This window comes from Haemorhous mexicanus, chromosome 13 (genome assembly GCF_027477595.1).
Source record: "Haemorhous mexicanus isolate bHaeMex1 chromosome 13, bHaeMex1.pri, whole genome shotgun sequence".
Classification (NCBI taxonomy): domain Eukaryota; kingdom Metazoa; phylum Chordata; class Aves; order Passeriformes; family Fringillidae; genus Haemorhous; species Haemorhous mexicanus.
In genome coordinates, this window is record NC_082353.1 from 8514080 (window position 1) to 8532700 (window position 18621).

General features: G+C 38.3%; 1 protein-coding gene across 1 annotated transcript in view; it reads right to left on the minus strand.

The window, feature by feature from the left end:
- The window catches only part of MINDY2 (MINDY lysine 48 deubiquitinase 2), a 32698-nt gene that overhangs the window by 11387 nt on the left and 2690 nt on the right, over nt 1-18621 (minus strand). Inside the window, exons 2-6 of the mRNA XM_059858247.1 lie at nt 12988-13045; nt 10709-10773; nt 7996-8154; nt 7053-7155; nt 6357-6499 (exon numbers count right to left, since the gene is read on the minus strand). Of these exons, the coding sequence (XP_059714230.1) occupies nt 6357-6499; nt 7053-7155; nt 7996-8154; nt 10709-10773; nt 12988-13045 (528 nt within the window). The remainder of the gene's footprint in view (nt 1-6356; nt 6500-7052; nt 7156-7995; nt 8155-10708; nt 10774-12987; nt 13046-18621) is intronic.

Genomic DNA, 18621 nt, shown 5'->3' on the forward strand with positions numbered 1-18621 from the left:
AAAAATTTGGTATTTGTATTCCAGCAGCACACAAAGGGTTCTCAAAGACTGCTGAAGTTGTACCAAAGCAAGAGGCAGATCCAGTTCTAATGATTGCTAAGGCTAAACAGCAAGAAATGGAAACTCTGTCCATACTCAACACATACAGAATGAGCTCCCTGACTTCTCTGAAGTCATTCACTAACTCTCTAAGGGAGATGTTGAAATTCCACTCACATCTTGTCAATCCCACTCTGTTTACAGCTGCCCCTGCTGGGGCTGGGAGGTCACTCGATGTAACAAAAATATTATTTGAAGACTCACATACAGTAATTATTCCAACATTACCTAATACCATAACATGCACTTGCACACAAGGCCAAACAGAGTGGATAAAAAACCCAAACCAAAACCAAACAGGTAACACTACTGCATGTTCAAGCCTTGGAATGGGAGTTAACCACCACGGGAGGGCTTCACAGACATAAATATAAGTGTCAGCAACAAGTGTGATCCCATAACATGATCTAAGAAATCATCTGTCCCTTGGAAACCTGCCTAAGAACTGAATGATACTCCTGACACTTAAAATTACCAGAAGAAAATAAAAGGAAGTAATTTCACAACGTTTCCAGTTTGCACAAAAATACCTATTTCACAACATTCTGTATACAAGAAGTCTTCAAAAAGATATAAAAAAAAAATCCCAGAATTTTAAAGATAAAATGTATTTGAACTTTAATGTTTTATTTTGAACAGCACATTGACTCAAACAAAACCTAAAAAAGGGGGTGGTTTGTGTGTCTCCCAGGTTTTCCTCTCTATACATTTTAATTACAGCCTATAAACTGTGCAGCTTAGGAAAACTAGTATTTTCACTATTTCACTATTACTATCTCCAAACTCTTATAAGCTTAATTTTTCCACACACAAATATTAAGGTACACCATTGCCTTCATGCAATTAGAATCTAGCATCCAATGATGGATTAAAGCTAACACTTGTTTGAAATAGAGAGCTGTTTCAAATCTTAAATTCATATTCTTTGTAAGAATTTTCAGTTGAACACTGATTGTAAAAATGTCACATTAGAGTAAATAATACAAAATAAATGTAACACAGCTCCCTAATGAAAGGCAATAAAGTGCATTGCATATCACCACATTATCTGAACACCACCACTGCAATTCCAGTACCAACTGCATACTTTCAAACATTCTGCTTCACTTGAACAAAGCTTAGCAAACCAACAAACACAGGCTCCCTAGGACCTGATAAGGTAACTGATAAGGGACAGAGTTCCTGGCCACATTATTGGAATGAAAGGAAAATGAGAAATCAAAGATCAGAAATCCAAAGTCATCCTTCCCTTGTTTTTAACCAACTTCTCTGATCTTTACATCATATTAGTATAATTAAATTGGATTCCACAAAGAACCCCAACCAGGATCCTCACAATATTGCTAATGCTCATGGAACCTTTGGCAATAATTTCATATAAAGCAAGAGGAGGTGGCTCTTTTGCTGCAATCTCTAACACAGCCTCTCATCATGGGTTTGTTCCTTCCACTCGCAACAAGAAAACAGAGGCCCTATCTACAGACTGGCTCTGTAGGCACAGGTTTAATGCCAGGCACGTTCTCTTCCCAACGCTAAAGGCACAGGCCACACTCAGCGGCACACCCAGGCCCCAGCAAGGACTGCCTGTGACTCGAGAGAGGCTTTTACCTTCCGAGCTTGGCGCTGCCCGGAGCCGGGCCCGCACCGAGCCAGGCCGAGCCTGCGGCCAGGAAGCGGCCGCCCTTCCCGGGCACTTCCACAGGCCGGGCTGGGGCTGCCTGCGAGGGACAGGGACACGGCCCCGAGGGACGGGGACACGGCCCCGATGAGGGGGGAGAGGGGACACGGCCCCGATGAGGGGGGAGAACGGGGACACGGCCCCGATGAGGGGGGAGAACGGGGACACGGCCCCGATGAGGGGGGAGAAGGGGGACACGGCCCGGCCTGTGCACAGCTGACCAGGCCGAGCTCGGGACGCTGGTAACCAATGCACGCAAAAATGGCCTTCAAATGCCCCTCAGTCTCTGAGAAGAGTTGTCACGCTTTACAAAATGTTTCTACTCTCAGAAAAATCTTAACTGGCCATTTCTAGAGCACTACCAGATTATCTTTTAGATTTGTTTTTAAATGTGGGGGTTTTTTAATAAATACCCAGTCTCGTGGGTAAACACCTTCCCCAAAATACCAGCATGTAATAGAGAGCAAAAGCATCTACTACAAACTATAGCCAATAGGGAGTAAAACAGCGACAGTCCCAAGTGTGTAACTACTGTAGGCACAGCTTACTTTAACAAAGTTATGACTAATTATTTATCCTAAGAATCAATATTTAGATATTGTAGACCAATGCCCAGATTTTATAGTTTCACATATAAGAACCTTGAAATAAAGCTGAGGATAAAGCAAGATTATTCTCCTGAACAGGGATCTCTGTCATCTGCTTTGCACAAAAAAAACCCTCTCTGAAATGCACAAATATAGGCTACAGGGGATGTTACTAGTTCTCCTTTCCTTGGATAATTTCATAATCAGATTAAGTAATTCATGTTTTTAAACTACTTGTTCCAATGCCAATTACCAAGTTTCCAGCAATTCAGAAAACAGAAAAAGAAAACCAAACACCAGTCTAATAGCTTCGTACAGTAAAGACAAACATTTTAAGCCTTATGTTTTGAATAGTATGTAAATATTCTCTTGGACTTCTGGATCAGATCCCTTTGTTTTTGTGAAGGTGTTTTAAGTGGATGAATGAGTGTTGTTTTAATTTTCTCTAACAGTTGAAACATTCAGATATACTAAAATTAAAAAGATTTTTTTAAAGAAAGTATGTACTACTGAATTCAGAGTAACCCTCAGCATAATAACTGTACACTTACTAAGAAATTGAAAAATAAACATGTTTTTAAGCAGTTATATTCATTGCCTCTACTGTGCCAATCTTAAATGCCCAAGGAAAATGTGCAATTACTGTTACGAAATACACTTTGTATTGGAATAAAAGTATCTGTTGAGTTCTGAAGCAGAAACACAACATTTATAAAGTAGAAAACACATGTACTTAAGAATCCAAACAGGTAAGTGTCTTGATACCTTTCAGTAAAGAACACAGGTTCTATTACAAACAAGTCTGTGGGAAAAACATTCCAACTGAACTAAGATCTTCTTACCAAACTGATCCCCTCTTTACAGTCCTGTTTTTCCTTGATCTAGGGAATTATCATTTGATGTATTTATTATCTGCATAATGAAAAGCAAAGGCAAGAAAATAAAATCACATTTTTAACTGCTGAAAATTATTACTGTATAATCATGAGCCAAGATTATTAGTATGCAATGAAAGTGACAGGAAGTAGAAAAAAATATTACTTGGGCAGCTGGACAAGGTATGGAAATCCAAGTCCTTCCACTAAAATATCAGCCCTAAAAAACCCACACTGCATTTAAAAATATCCCCAGTGTACAGGTCCGTGTATCAGCTATACATTAAAGCTGCCAAATAAAAGTTTAAGCATTAGCTTACTTAGAATAATAATTGCTAATTACTTTAGCTATGTTTCTAAAAATACACTGATTTTATTACATGGACATAACTTAATAAATGTGCAATTCCCTTTTGATTAACTTTATGGCTGCTTTATTTATACATTTCCATGTATTGGTTTGGAGGGGGAAGAGAGAAAGGCAGTATTAGAGAAAAAGAAAAAAATAATTGCATCATTCTTGCCCCAGAAGTTCTATACCTCCATTTTCCCTGGCATATGTTGTGTCTCCAGTTTTCCCCATGGATGGACTTTTCTACATAGTCCAGCCACTGCTGGCTACTGCTCAAAGTGTGAGGAAACTCAAACTCCACCTGCAGAGCAAGCATTAAACCCAGGAGATGGAAAGAGTGGAGCAGTTGAAAAATATCTCAGCTCTTCAGCAACAATGCATCTGGCACTCACATGAGTATCCTGGAGGGCCAGAAATTTCTGGAGAGCTGATCTTGGCCAAAAGCCCAAGTTAAGTCTATTTCTGACTTGATACAAAAGACCCCCTAGACCTACTGCTACTGCAAACAGCTGGGTAGGTAGGAGCCAAAAGAGTTACTGCTGGCCTTTAAACATCAATTTAAAAATTATTTTATGTCTTTATTAAAAAGTTGCTTGATAGCTCAAATTCTGCCATGTACCACTCAGCAGAAATCCAAATCAAAATGAACACCATTTACAAGCAATAACCTCAGGAACTAAAACATGTAAATAACACGGAAATTAAACACTAACTACAAGGTCATTCCCCATCATGACTGTGGAAATTAAGAATAATAGCCTCTATTTCAAAATTTAACATTTCAGAATTCTAAGAATTCTCAAAAAGCACAAGATTGAAAACACTGTGACTTAGCAGCAACAAACCTTAAATATACAAACCACACTCATTTTCAAATATTTTAACTTTATATTTCTTAGGACTTGTATTTAGTTCTTACAGGTGAAACTCAAGACACAGATCTTTACTCACTGCCTGAACCTGTTCTGTATTATTAATATTGGCTGAGGATATTTAACTCATTGAAGTGTTCCATTTTATTTCTATTAGGAAAAGGGATCTCAACTGAGAAGTAAATGTTTACAAGTATGAAGCTGATAAAGCACAGACACACACCAGGTTCTACCCTTTTATGTAATACTGGGCTGCAAAAGACTACAAAGAGCCTATGTTTTACAAAACTAATCTGTATTTATAATCCACAGGTCAAAGTGATACTTACTGACTGTATTTAATACAAATAATATTTTAAAGGGTTTAATAATAGCACAAAAATGTGTTATTTCCAGGAGGATTTATGTATTTTTATCTAGAATGGCCTTTAAACAAAGTAAAAGAGAAGCTGCACCTCTAGATACCATTTGTACCCACAAAGTACAACTGTACCTTTACTATTTCCTTTTTTAAAACCAAACTATGTTGAGGTTGGTGTTTATTCTTCCCTCCCCACTCCATATAATGAGTGTAAAACCATGTACAGGCTTGCTTCACCAGCTGCCACCAGCTAATCCAAGAACTAAATTTAGAAAAGCAGAGAGGGGAAAAACTACAACTATACTCAAAATTGTGACTTAAATGAGCTGCATCAGGTAATATTTGACCACCCAGAGATTTATTTCATAGCTCTGGGTTATTTAAATGGAAGAAGGGAGGAGAAAGAGACCTTTATTTGTCCTACTGCTTTAAGTGAGTGGCATTGTATACACAGATTTAAACCAGATCTCAGATGCACTCTAATCAGAAAACCAACTGTGTTACCTGCTTGTAGAGTTAATCATTATTTTTCAGGACTGTTCAGACCTTTAGCTCAGCTTATGAGTAGTTACTCAAAATGCCAAAGATTAGCACTGACAGCCAAGATTAACAGAGGGAGGAAAAAAGGACTAGCAGTAACAAATGAAAGTGTCATTCACATGAGGTATATGACATTATCATATAATGGCAAAACCAGGGGTTTCTTAATTTTTTTCCATGTTATGCACCTCTTCTTTTTTTGCTTTTATTAGCATTATTCATACGGACAAATGTACATGAAATTAAAGTCTTATTAAATAACAGATAACCAAACATAATTTTAAGCTTCTTATACAAAGGTAAAAACTCATACACTAGATCCTAGCAAAAGTAAAGTTGTTTTAGCATGAAGATGCTCCGTAAATGAATGTAAACTTGCCAAACTAGATTCTCCATTCCATGGAGGAAGGAGTCCCAGAAGCACTAACCATGCTGACACTTGCTTTTTGAACCCTGGAATACTCCTTTCCCAACTGCTGCCATTTTGCTTCCCCAGATACAGACAAAAAAATAATTAAAAGAAATTCTCTTCCCTAACAAAGGGAACCAATATTGTAGCCCATTTCAAATTCTCGAAACATTTGGGATTTTGCATATGGACCTACTCATCTACTGGCCAAATGTAATGCAAACTTTTAGATCCTCAGAAACAAGAAATTAAAGTAACCCTATCATGCCAACCACAAACTGCAAGAAAATTGAAGCCGTGTAAGAAGTGTACATAACTATACCTAACCACAAAGAGTTAACACAGGGAGTAAACAGAACATAAAGGGAAAGGCTACAAGAAGATTTAAAGTAGTAATGGATCCCAGTGACTAAACCACTGTAATCAATAATTCCTAAGCAACATTTACTACAGACCTTATATTCACTGTAAGCTATATTTATATATAAAAACCTGGAATTTAATTCTACTTCAAGACAGTAAAAAAGCATGACTTGCTTTGAAACACAAAACACAATAATAAAGACAAAAATGCTGGATGTACCTTGTATTTGGTCATGGTGCTAAAATGGTTGTTCCTGAAGAACACACAAAGCTCTCCCTCCTGGACAGCTGAAGTCAACTCACACAGTCCATGGTATGTCAATTGTGTAGCTGTGTTATTTAGGAACTGCTCAGCTACAAACCCTACAAAAGCAAAACATACTGTTATGTGTGTCGATTACACACTTGCCAATATAAGATCTGGAAACAACAGCAGCACTTTTCCTATCTTCCTCCTATGTCCCCATATTGCCACAAGCCTTAGGGAACACATAAAAAGAGGGGACAACAAGCGTCAAAGTTCTAAAACCACAGCATTGCAAACAAACCTTCCCATGTTCAGAAATGCTATATCCACTTCTAATACTACTCATATTTCCCCGTGCTGTAATGGAGTACATAATCGATATTCTAATTACAGGAGATAATACATAGCTAAGTTGAAATCTGAATGCTGCCACAATAGGGGAAGTTCTTGCCAGCTTTTGAAGAAGTATATTAAACAGATCAAGAGCATACATCAGAGAAGCTGAGAAGACAAGCACAGTGCTGCGTGCCTGCCCAGGGAAAGTAGCTCAGCACACAGAATGCAGCTCTTACCACTGTTACCTCTACTCAGCATCACCCACAGGGAAAATATCTAACTTAGATTTGGCAGGGGACATACTTTGATAAAATACAGAAAAAGATTACTTACCTTCACTAACCAGTTCACTGTTTTCTGACTGTTTACAAGAAATTATCTTCTCCACCAGCTGATTGTAACTGCAGTTACCAACTGCTTTTACTATGTCAGCAACCTGCAGCAGGAAGGAGCAACATGGAGAATTTACCTTTGAGAAGAACAGAACACAGCTGCAAGCCAGTGGCAATTATTAATAAGACAGTAAGAATTCAACAAAGAGAGGATGTTATCCCCTTAAAAAAATCTAGGCCAAAACATTTTAGCCCAGAGTGTTACAGATTTTGCTATTTCAGATCCTATTTTAAATCCTTCAGTTAACCCTTAGCATCAAGAGCTAAGGCAGATGGAGAACACAGCATGAGTTGGATCAGCTGGGCCAGGCTAAGAGAACAGCAACTCTCACCACCAAGGCATGAAAAGAAAAACACTTAGGCATTATTATTCCAGCCAAACTCACCAGTTTCCCCCTCAGCAAACAATACCACTTTATGGTTTATTAAATATTGTAATTAAAAATAAATTACATGTTTGCTAAAGATGCAGTTCTCTCCAACCAGTTCCACCATCCTCATTTCTCAATAGCAGTGACTAAGAAATCAGAATTAAAAAGAGGAGCAAAGTAACTTTGTATTCCTTCCACGTGTTCTCCAATAAGTTTTCAAAAATGATGACTGGGACACTGTATCTGGGGCAACTTGCTACTTCCCTCAGAAAACCAATTCTTCTTTACAGAGTCATAAAAGGCTTTTAAAGTAGTTTGTCTATAGACCCAGGCTCTGCAAAGCTCCTGCACTAAAAAAACATAGTCTGTATTCACTTCTCAATTTTTCTGACTAGGTTTAAAAAATTCATTACCATATTCATTACTGACTTGTTAAAATTTACAAATACCTCCCATCCCACCAATAATATTCAGAATAATTTTATTTTTAATAATTGAAACAGAGTAAGTTACCTGAGGGTCCACTAACCATCCATGGTACAAGGGGATATCAAGCAGATCAAACACTATGCATTCAGGTGTGTATTCAAATACTCGGACACCTGTGAACTTCACATTGACATCCAGACCCGTCTGCAACTTATGCAGAATTGCCATTGCATCACTCATATTCTGAAAACAGAAAGAAAACAACAGAACAGATCATCCAACACAGCTTTGTACACTTGGTAGGGGTTAACCCTTGTAACTCTTGTAACCCTTCATCATTTAGCACTCATTAACTCAACACTTCAAAAAAATTTTAAAGGGTAAATTTCCTAAACAAATGTTTCAGTGCACATTCCCTTTACACATTGTGCCAGGAGATATATGAAATAAAAGAATCTCCCTCCAATCACCTCTATCGGATTGTTTCCTCTTTTACACCCATAAACTACTTTTAGGCAGTTCTGATTGCTTTTAGGTCTATTTCCCAAAGCCACAAGCCAGATGTTTGCAAGAAGACTGAATTATAAAGGAATCTTCAAGGGACTTTTCTTGAGGTTTCTTCTCCCCTTTTAAGCCTTCCCTTACAAGTCAGGATGAAGTACTTGTCACTACATAATGAATGAACAGTAAGATCTACACAGACCCACTTGCCAGCTCTAATTTCAGAATTCAGTACTGAGAATCAGAGTCTTTAATTGTTCACCACTTTTTTTCTTTAATTAAAATAACATTTTCTATCTTATTTTGGGCATACCTTTAAATGGCCTGTAGATTCTACTTTTGAAACAAGTCATGAAAGTAGCACTTATTATAGTAGTGATCCCAACAGAATCCTAAGGAGAATTATCAAGTTATGAAGTTCCAATCACAGAAAGGAAAGATGAGCCAAAGAAAACATGTGTTTTGTCAAACAGTTATCTTGAACCAACAGATTAAAAAAATTCCTGACATGCAGGAAAAAGAATTTTCCACTAAGTGAGAAAAGTCCACGAGAATATGGTCAGAAAGTCTTGAGCAAAAGATTTGGGGAAATGGAGGCACTTTGTTGTTTCTTTGGGGGGTTTTGGGTTTTGCAACATTCTGTTGTTTAAGAGGAATTCAGGCTTAAAACAATGAGAAAATAGCATGGCAAAGACCAGAAATGGAGATTGGACAGGAGATGGAGACAGCAAAGATTCACAGACTGAAATTACTGATGGTTAAAGACAGCTGCTTCTGTTGTTTTCTGATCAGAATCTGCACTTGAGCATGGCTGCTACAAATGAGAATTTTAATGCTTGTAGCCCTTTAACTGCCCTGTTCTGTCAAGTTTCCATGATCAGGAATGGAACAGCTCCCACTGCCTTACTACAAGTTGCTTCACCTTATTGACAACTTTGCTGTCACAAGATTTAGAATTTAGCAAGATTTTGAAGCAGTTATCAAGATGGCTTCACCTTTTAAGTTTTTATCATTTTAAAAGCAAACCAAACCACCTTAACATGAGCATGTCATTAGGAGGGGCCAGATATCAAATTTAAAAACCTGTCTGTTTTGAAAGAAATTTCGCCATAATCTTATTCTGTTTAATGAGTAAGAAGTCCCCAGTAAGTCAGCACTAGCCATCCACAAATTCAGACCATACATCTACAGACAATAGCTGCATTTATTTTGTTAATGTTTACTTTGCAAACAAAGCAGGATTACATCAAACAGACCAGAAAACCACAGAAGTTTCTCACTGCAATTTCAACATTATCACCTCTACTTTAACTATTTCCGTACCTTCAAAGCAACTCAGAAGATTTCTAGAACAGAAGGCTTCTTTGAAATTACATGGTTAAAAACTTCGGGTATGTGACATTTATGTTCTAAATCCATGTCTGAGCATAAGAAAGCTATGCTCAGATATATGGATTTGTCAGCAGGCATAATAGTTTTCATCACCCTCCTATAAGGTGATTATAGCTATACCTTCTACAACACAGAATTGTGTGGAAAAAAATAGCCAATTCCATTTATTACAAAAGTAATTCCTATAATCTGATACAAATCAATCTCAAGTTACTTGATTTGGCTTTCAACACTGAATGAGAACAAGAAAAAACTACCTAAGAATAAACAGAACTACCCTGAAACCTTACACCTATTAAAAAATTCAAATTCACTTTTCCATGAGTAACCAAAAAACCAGCTATGACTACAGACAGAGCTTGGAAAATATATACTAAATCAACAATTTTTAAATGTAATAGCATTATCTTCAGTACAGAAAGAATTCTGTGATGACATATAAATAGTGGTCAGTGCAAATAACACTGCCTTTCATAACAGGGGATCAACCTCTTTTTGTCCATCACGATTAAGAACACAGATCTCTCTTACTCTGTTTACATCCTCAGAGAAACTCTGGCAGGCACCACTGAACAGAGCAACTGAAGGACATGCAACACAAGACTTCAAAAAGCAACCACCCTGTTACAAACTTTTATTAGTACCTCTGTGTTACACTTCCTCCATAAAACCTGTTTTACTTCATTACTGTTATTTCATAACAGGGGGGGAAAAGTGTCTTCTGTTAAAAAATACTGAGTTTTTCTTCACTAATGGCCCATATATAAAATTATTACTCTACATCAAGCCCAGACAAAAACAAACTACAAACAATGGTCTGTATGCTTCTGGTTTTTAACAAGGTGACAAACTCCAGGTGAGAAACGTAGTTTTAGTTTCCTCAGACACAGGAGCAGCTCCTTACCTGCTCATAATTAAGTCGCTGAATTTCAGATATCTCTTTAGGTTTTGCATCAAGAATGTAGTCTCCTGAAAGAAAGCAAAAATGAAAATAAATTTATTCCACAATCAAAGCTTCAACATTTCTATGAATGTTTCTGACTGAAGCTGACTGATAATGAATACCACAAGTGAAGTTTTCTACCAAATAATGAGATCACATTGTTTTATAACCTGAATTATAATAATGGAGTAAAATATGAATATAAAAACTTAGTAAGATTATACTAAGAAATAAAATTCAAATGGCCAATTGTTACTAAAGCAACATTTCATAATCTCTTGGGGTATCATACCAATCTCTTCACTATTCAAAAGCTAACCTCCCTCTGTGCATCAGCTTAAAAATATAAAAAGGTCAAACTGTTCACAGTAACGTATGTAATTCTGTACACAATTTAAAAAGACAACCACTTATCCTGACTGATACTGTGAAAGGTTTGCCATGTTTTATACACCAGTAAGTCTATAAAACTTGCTGTGCTGGTTTTGACTGGAATACAGCTCATTCTCTTCACAGTGGCTGGTGTGGGGCTGTGCTTTGGATTTGTGCTGAACACAGGGCTGATAACACAGAGAAGTTTTTGTTATTGCTCAGCAGGGCTCACTCAGAGCCAAGGCCCTTCCTGCTTTTCACAGGGCCACGCTGGTGAGGGGGCACAGGAGGCTGTGAGAGACACAGCCAGGACAGGTGACCCCCACAGAAGGATGGTTCCAGACCAGGTGACATCATCCCCCAGCATGGGGGGAAGAAGGAGGAGCACTTGGAGTGATGGATGGTGTTTTTCTTCCCAAGTCAGCACATGTGACAGGGTGCTGCTCTCCTGGGGATGGCTGAACACTTGCCTGCCCTTGGGAAGCAGTGAATTAATTCCCTGTGTTGCTCTGCTTTCCCCATATTGAGTCTTTAACTCAACCCACAGGTTTTCTGTTTTTACCCTCCCCATTCGCTACCTGATCTCACTGGCAGGGGAGTGAACAAGGGGCTGCCTGGGCTTAAACCACAACACTTGTATTCCACCTTTGTCTACAATGCAAAGGTAATAAATTAGTTAATAGTTAATCAACACACTGAGGTTCAAGATTTATAACATCTTTAGAGACTAATATCCACTTTCCAGATTTTTTTTTCCTATGTTTTTGTACTTATTCCCTTGCTCCATTACTAAACTCAGAAAAATATCATTATAAGTTTCCTAATTTATACTCTTTTAACTTGAAAGTGGTTGAAGGCTGTTTTGTTGGTTTTGGCTTTTTTTTTTCAGCTGTAGAAGAACTGTAGGAGAACTGCTAATCTGTTGAGTGAATAGGAACCAAAATAATTTGAATATAGTTTTATTATTCAATTTAGTAAGATAATTCCAGAAGCTAAAATATGCCTTCAAGAAACAATACACATTTAGACAACTGGAATTATGTAGTGACTTCAGATAGTATTGTGTCATCAATGCAATTATAAGAAATGCTTAGACACAGGGAGCAAGATTTCTTAGTTTTTGGAGAAAACTATGTAGATAACTTTTTTCTTCAACCAGAAGACACAGCAATTTGCTTCTGAAAACAACAAGCTATGTTCTTACAAGCAAAAATAAAGAAAATATCGAAAGGGTTTTTTTCTCCTGCTTAAGAAAAAATCAAACCTATTCTACTAAGTTCAAACATTTTATATTTGTCAGGCTACAAGGGAAGGAAAAGTGCTACATACAGCTTAAGTACTACCACAACTGCACTTTTAACACCTGGATCATCAGGGTTATTAAAGTTCTAGCCCTGTCAGATACAAAGAGCTGAAGTTTTGTTGAACACTGAATATGATACAAGAGTAGTGCCTGCAAATGAGACTCCAGTCACTGTGAGGACTACATTAATTTTTCTTGTTATTTTAATTGGGTCATACTCCCAAGGATTAGAGTTACTATAGACAATTAAAGACAGACTTGACTTACTACATTCTGTCAACTATAATAAAACAACACTGTAAGAGACATGAATAATTTTAAATCTGGCAATGTGTTGGTGCACTGAGCCATACCAATGGCATGAACTAGACCAATCACTTTGGAAAGCATTGCAGAAAACTTCTAAAAACAGTTAAGGAAAAGCATGAGTAACTGAATACTGTAAGTAATTTTCTGGAATCAAATAAAAAGCTGAATAAAATAGTAGATACATAAAACAGCTCTATGTTGCTATGCACCACAAAGTCCAACACACAAATGAAAGGGATTTATTGCAGTTACTAACCTAAGTATTCCATCAGCTGTTCAGCCGTTATGATTTCCATCATCGGTGGCAGTTTAATCTGTCAAAGTGAAAGTATATTCTCTTTAAAACACAGAAACACCACAATTTAAAAAGCATGGTATTTGTAATCAGAAGTCTTTTGTCTGGATTTCCCTCACGAGTTTATAAGGCCATTAGCATACTGGACCTCTACTAAACAGCAGCCACAAGAAGAGATTGAAAAGGCACTTCGGTTTTTAGAGAAACCACATGCATGCAGCATTTTCTCCCCGATGCACATCTGCATAGTGCTCTCTTCTCCCACCAGAACATTCCTCCAGCACCCCCTCCACTTCACAGGAGCACACACCACTCACTGCAGTGGCTCAACTACAAGCACTCAGAATTAACGGACTGGGAACTGTTAAGAAAACTTCCCCTCAAGTCTTTGACTTCTTACCTTCATTAAAAGTATTACTGAGTATTGAGTATAAAAAGTATTAATTTTGAGTATTAGCTCAAAAAGTTCCTGTGTACAAAGTCTCTAAAGGATCTAGTGTCAGTAGCTGCTGGGACAGGGAAGCCAAAGACTTGTGCAGGTACAAGGAAATGATCTCCCAGCCTCTCATCCCATGTTCACATTCCAAGGTTTAATCATTTGATTTAACCCCAAACAGAGCCAACCAGACACACAGAACTCTGTGATGAACATTCTATTCCCCTCTTCCCTGATCTATTCTGCCATCATCATGTGCTAAAACTAACCACCTTGGCAGAGCTAAAAGCTTCCTGCGCTCTCATCTCTTCCAGCATCCTGGGTAAACATTTTGCTTGAACACTTTGACTTACTGCAGGAAGAAAAGCAATAGGCAAAGCACAAACACATACAAGGACATGCTTCTGGCAATCTGAAGAAATACCACAGGAGGATATAGACCTTAAACACAGTGCAATTTTTCTCTGCATAAATGTGAATTATATATTTTTAGGGTTTGCGGTTGCTTTGTCTCAGGGGTTGATTTTTAAGCTCTCTTCGGTTTTTAATTTTCTCATCCTATCTCCCTCCAACATCCTGCCATTCAAAGTCTACAACAGGTATTTATTATATCAGGAATTTTTTAATCAAGTTCCTCAATAAAGATCACTGCTGTCCTTGACACATATAGGAAGACATGATGTCAGACTGTTAACTCATGGTTGAGATTTAAGAGGTTCCACCTACTTTGCTGGTTGTGGAGCAGGAAGAAGTAGAAAACCAGGAGATGGAAGAGCAATCTACATAATGCATTTGATGCAGCACCCCAAACTCAAATATACAGTATAGCAGCACACCACTTTGTTCACACTGTGATGGAGAGGGTTTTCAGTATGAAAACTGAGCTATTTTAATAACTTTGCAGGGAAAATGAGGTGTGATTTGGCTACATCTGTCTTATCAATTTTAATTATATTTGACAAAAGGTAAATGTGTTAAATATATGTAGTCACAAGAAATTTCACTAAATGTGGAAGAAGAAAGAGACCCAAGTTTATATGGCTTTCTTATTTATACTCTAAGAAATATGTCCCTACTTGGGTTAGAGTTGACATATGCCACACATTGATCAGCCCAGAGATGGTGGGCTTATAAAGAAGCTGGTAGTACTGGGATCCGGGAAAGGAATCAAAAAAGAAAAATCAGGCATGCATGGGTACATGTTTTTGAAAATATTAAATGAATGACAACTGATTGTAACTTACAGAACTCTTCCCGAAACTAATGCTCAATAGGCTAAATGCTGTCCTACTCTGTAATCTTTTCACAATATTTACACTGAATATTCAGATAAATATAGTGCCCTGAGCCATGTAAACAATAGGACTACAAGTTCAAAAAGCTGCTTCTTAAAACTCCCAGCTGGGACTGGCAGCATTCAAGTCTTAGCAAACTCTAGCTGCACACCCCTGAGTCAGGGCTCATCACAGCTCCTAAGGCACAGAACAGCATCACCTCCACCAGCCCTGCCTCAAGTGCTACAGCACTGCTGCACATCTGCTACAGCACACATGTGCCAGTACAATACGAGGGAAAATCAGCACCACTCCCTCAACTGTTAACTAGGCTCCTGTGATGATTCTTTCAGGACTGAATTTAGCTCTTTTTATTATTTATTTAAACCATTTGTATCAGCTCAGCCAGCATTGCTTGGGGGGTTCAGCTCTGCACCACATTTGGAACCTCTAGAAGCATGCTTACATGGCGAACACCAACTCTAAAGCTCAATTACTAGCTTACCTCTATTTAAGCTCTATGTATAGAGCTTAAAATAGCACACCATATTATTCATATCACTGGTTAACAAATGGAACTTTCCCTCACAACTGTAAAGCTATCCATTTCTTTTTTTACTGCTGAAAAAGCAAAGTGGTTTTGCTCATATTTCCAGGATCTCTCAAAGCTGGATATTTTAGCAAGCTACATCTCAAAATTAACTGCTTGATTAAATGCTAGGCAAAGTTAATTGGTTACTTCATGCCATAATTTTAGGGCTGGCCTGTGTAGTGGGACCTTGATCACACCTTTGAAGTGGGCTAATGGGGTTCCAACACATTCTAAGAACTTCTGAACAGGGCTGATTTAGGGATATACAGAGAACATGACATTTCTCAGCTGTTCAGAGCTTCATTACAAGCACTTAAGCAACAGGAAATGCACAGTGAAGAGGAAATGGGAGAGAAAAATACCTTGGAATTAAGGGAGGGCAAAACATCACACAGAACCACAGTCATTATCCAGATAAATCAACAGAAGAACACAATGCAAGCAACGGTAGGAGAAGCTGCTCTTGTCCATAACAATCTATTATTCTGAGGGACACATTTTCACAATAGGTTTCAATGTTTAGTTGCTAGATTTTACATCAATTCCACATTTTAGGAAAAATGCATTTCCTCAACTCCCACCCACTTCCTGTACCCCTCTACTGCAGTTTCCTGGTCCTTTGCCCTGATGGCTCTTTCTAACTCTAGCTACATTTTACTTCCTACACTCAGGACTGGGAAACTTAGTCCTTCTCACACAACTACAGCATGACATAGAGTTGAGGCATATTTAATTAAAAGACAAGAGTGGCAAACAAGTTTTCATATGGAGCAGATTGTCTAATAAAACTTACACAGTTTCTATGAATTAGACTATAAACCCTAAAACTACATAATACTAATTTTCCACCGTATTCTTCCACACTATAGAAGGGCTTAAAAAAATTAAGTGATATAGTCAGAGGATAACACTTCTGAAAATACTATGAATAACAAAAGGGTCCAAGAAAATTTCTAATGGCTTATATAATAAGTCTTATATAAGACTTATACTCTCAAAACATGTTTATCTAAAACATGCAACTCCTCTGAACACAGTGTTCCAGAGAGGTATGGGTAGCTTCAAGCAGCTTTGACAAAAAACAATTAATATTCTCTGCAAATAAGTGCCCCTGGCCTGGCAGGAACAGCTTCATGAACCTGTGACAAGACAGCGTGTGCTGCCACTCCACATCCTCAGCCAGGTAACCTCCAGCCGCCGGGAGTGGGCTTGTTGCTGCGCTGGGCACGGCTCCAGGCTGGGACCTGCGGGCTCAGCTCATCCCACAGGTGCCGGAGGAAGGGAGGCTGCCAAGCCCCGCTGAGCAATCTGCGCCAGCTCCGGCCATCCGGACGGGCAGGAGCGGTAGGGACAGCACATCACGTGTGAAGGGCCAGTGCCAGCCCCCAGAGCAGGCAGCACCACTGCAGCCTCCGACCCACCGAGTGGGGATCAGCAGGAGCTCACTGTGCTCAGCTCCTCCCAAAAGGGCCATTTTAATGAAAACCTAACATTAAGAATTTCTGAGTAGAATGTTTTGCTCTACCTCTTCTCTGCATGTCAGTTTGGATACATCTAAGCAAGAAAATGGTTATATAACATTTACTTACATAATTGTTATGATACCTAAATAGGTAATTCATACAGTTCTAAAAGTTTCCAAAATTTTAGTAGAACTAGGTATGCAGGGAACACAGCTCATTCCATTTGTTGAGAGGCTTATGACACAAAAAACTTCCAAAGACATTTTCAATTATGCAATATCACTGTTCTCCTACATAAGGACAAGATATTCCATATGCATGCACTTCTCAAGACAATATTAATATTATTTATATTCTAATTGTATAATGTTTTCCCTTTGCTTATTTTATGTTTCACAGTTTTCCCTGGACATTTCTGTGCAATATGTTAAGGTGCACAGAGTTCTTCAGGTACAAGACATCACATCCTGCCTAAGAAGCGCAGAGCAGAATCACATGGCACCCTTACTAAGCTTTCAGCATCTGATGATTGCCACATTCCCCCACCCCAAATTACATTTAATGAAATGCCAGAAGTTATCAGAAAGTGTTGCATGAACTACATCTAACAAAGATCATAAAAGACACTTAGAAAAGCCAACTTTGCATTGCTAAGCTTAGCCACATAGTGAGCCACAGGACTGAGCTAAAACTGAGCAATCTCCAGATTTAAATAAGCTGAAAAACAGTGTGCTGCACTATTCTACATCAGAGGACATAACTCATGCTTGTACATACATTTAAAAATGCTTGTTTCAATCTCTACTTCTCCTCCATTTCCATCACACAAGTCTAAGTGGTTACGACACTGTTTTGCACAACAGCTGTTCTGCACAGCAGCTACTTTTCCAAGTTGGTATCACAGTGCTTTTGTTTTTCTTCTTACAACATTTCTCTAACACTCCTGTAGCAGAGCTCCTTGGCTCTCCCTCTTACAGGGGAAACTGCAAGTTACACTTAGGCAGACTGCAAAAACACTTCAAAAGAAAAGTAATTTCATAATTTTAATATTTAAAACACAGCTTCTGTAATCTGCCACCTCAAAGTTTTATGTATCCTTTGAAAGTAGTGGATAAAAGAGAGGTAGCAGTTTTATCACAAGCTTAGTTCCAAAACCTGGTATTTTCAAAATGGAATTTGAACAGTCACAGTGGGTGCTACTATTTCAGAATTTCCAAAACCCCAACTGCCAAACCAGTACTTCATTTAAGCTGGCTGAGACCAGATCTATCCACAGGATGACCAGAACTCTCAACCCTGTCAGGAAAGAGTTCTAAAAAGGAAAAATGGTGGCTGATACAGGGAACAGAACCCAAGGCATAACTGCTTGTTACTCCCTGTTGTGATTCTATTTTTCCTCCTCATCTCCTTCTTATGCTCTTTTTTCCCCATTACATGTAGCTTCTTTTCACCTAACGTACTATGGTATTCTCAGTCCACTTTTGCCTATTTTCATCTTTCAGTCTGCCTTCTTGTTCCCAAATTATAATTACTTGACCCAGCCTAGTGTTCATGTTGGTTTAGGAGGAGTGGGAAGGTGGATGTCCATCCTCAGCCATCACGTGTAGCAAGCTGCTGTCAGTGATGTACAGATGAGCTGCCACCCCAACCACTGTGAACGTGGTTCTTGACTATGAACTGGGGAAAAGAAAGGCCAATTTGTAGAGGCAGTAATTAGGAAAATCAATTACAAGCAACTACAATATATAACCAAATAACAGGAAAACCCTCAAGCCTATAAATAATAACTTGTGATGACAGTTTCACCAGTTTAGCTGCTTGTCTGCAACT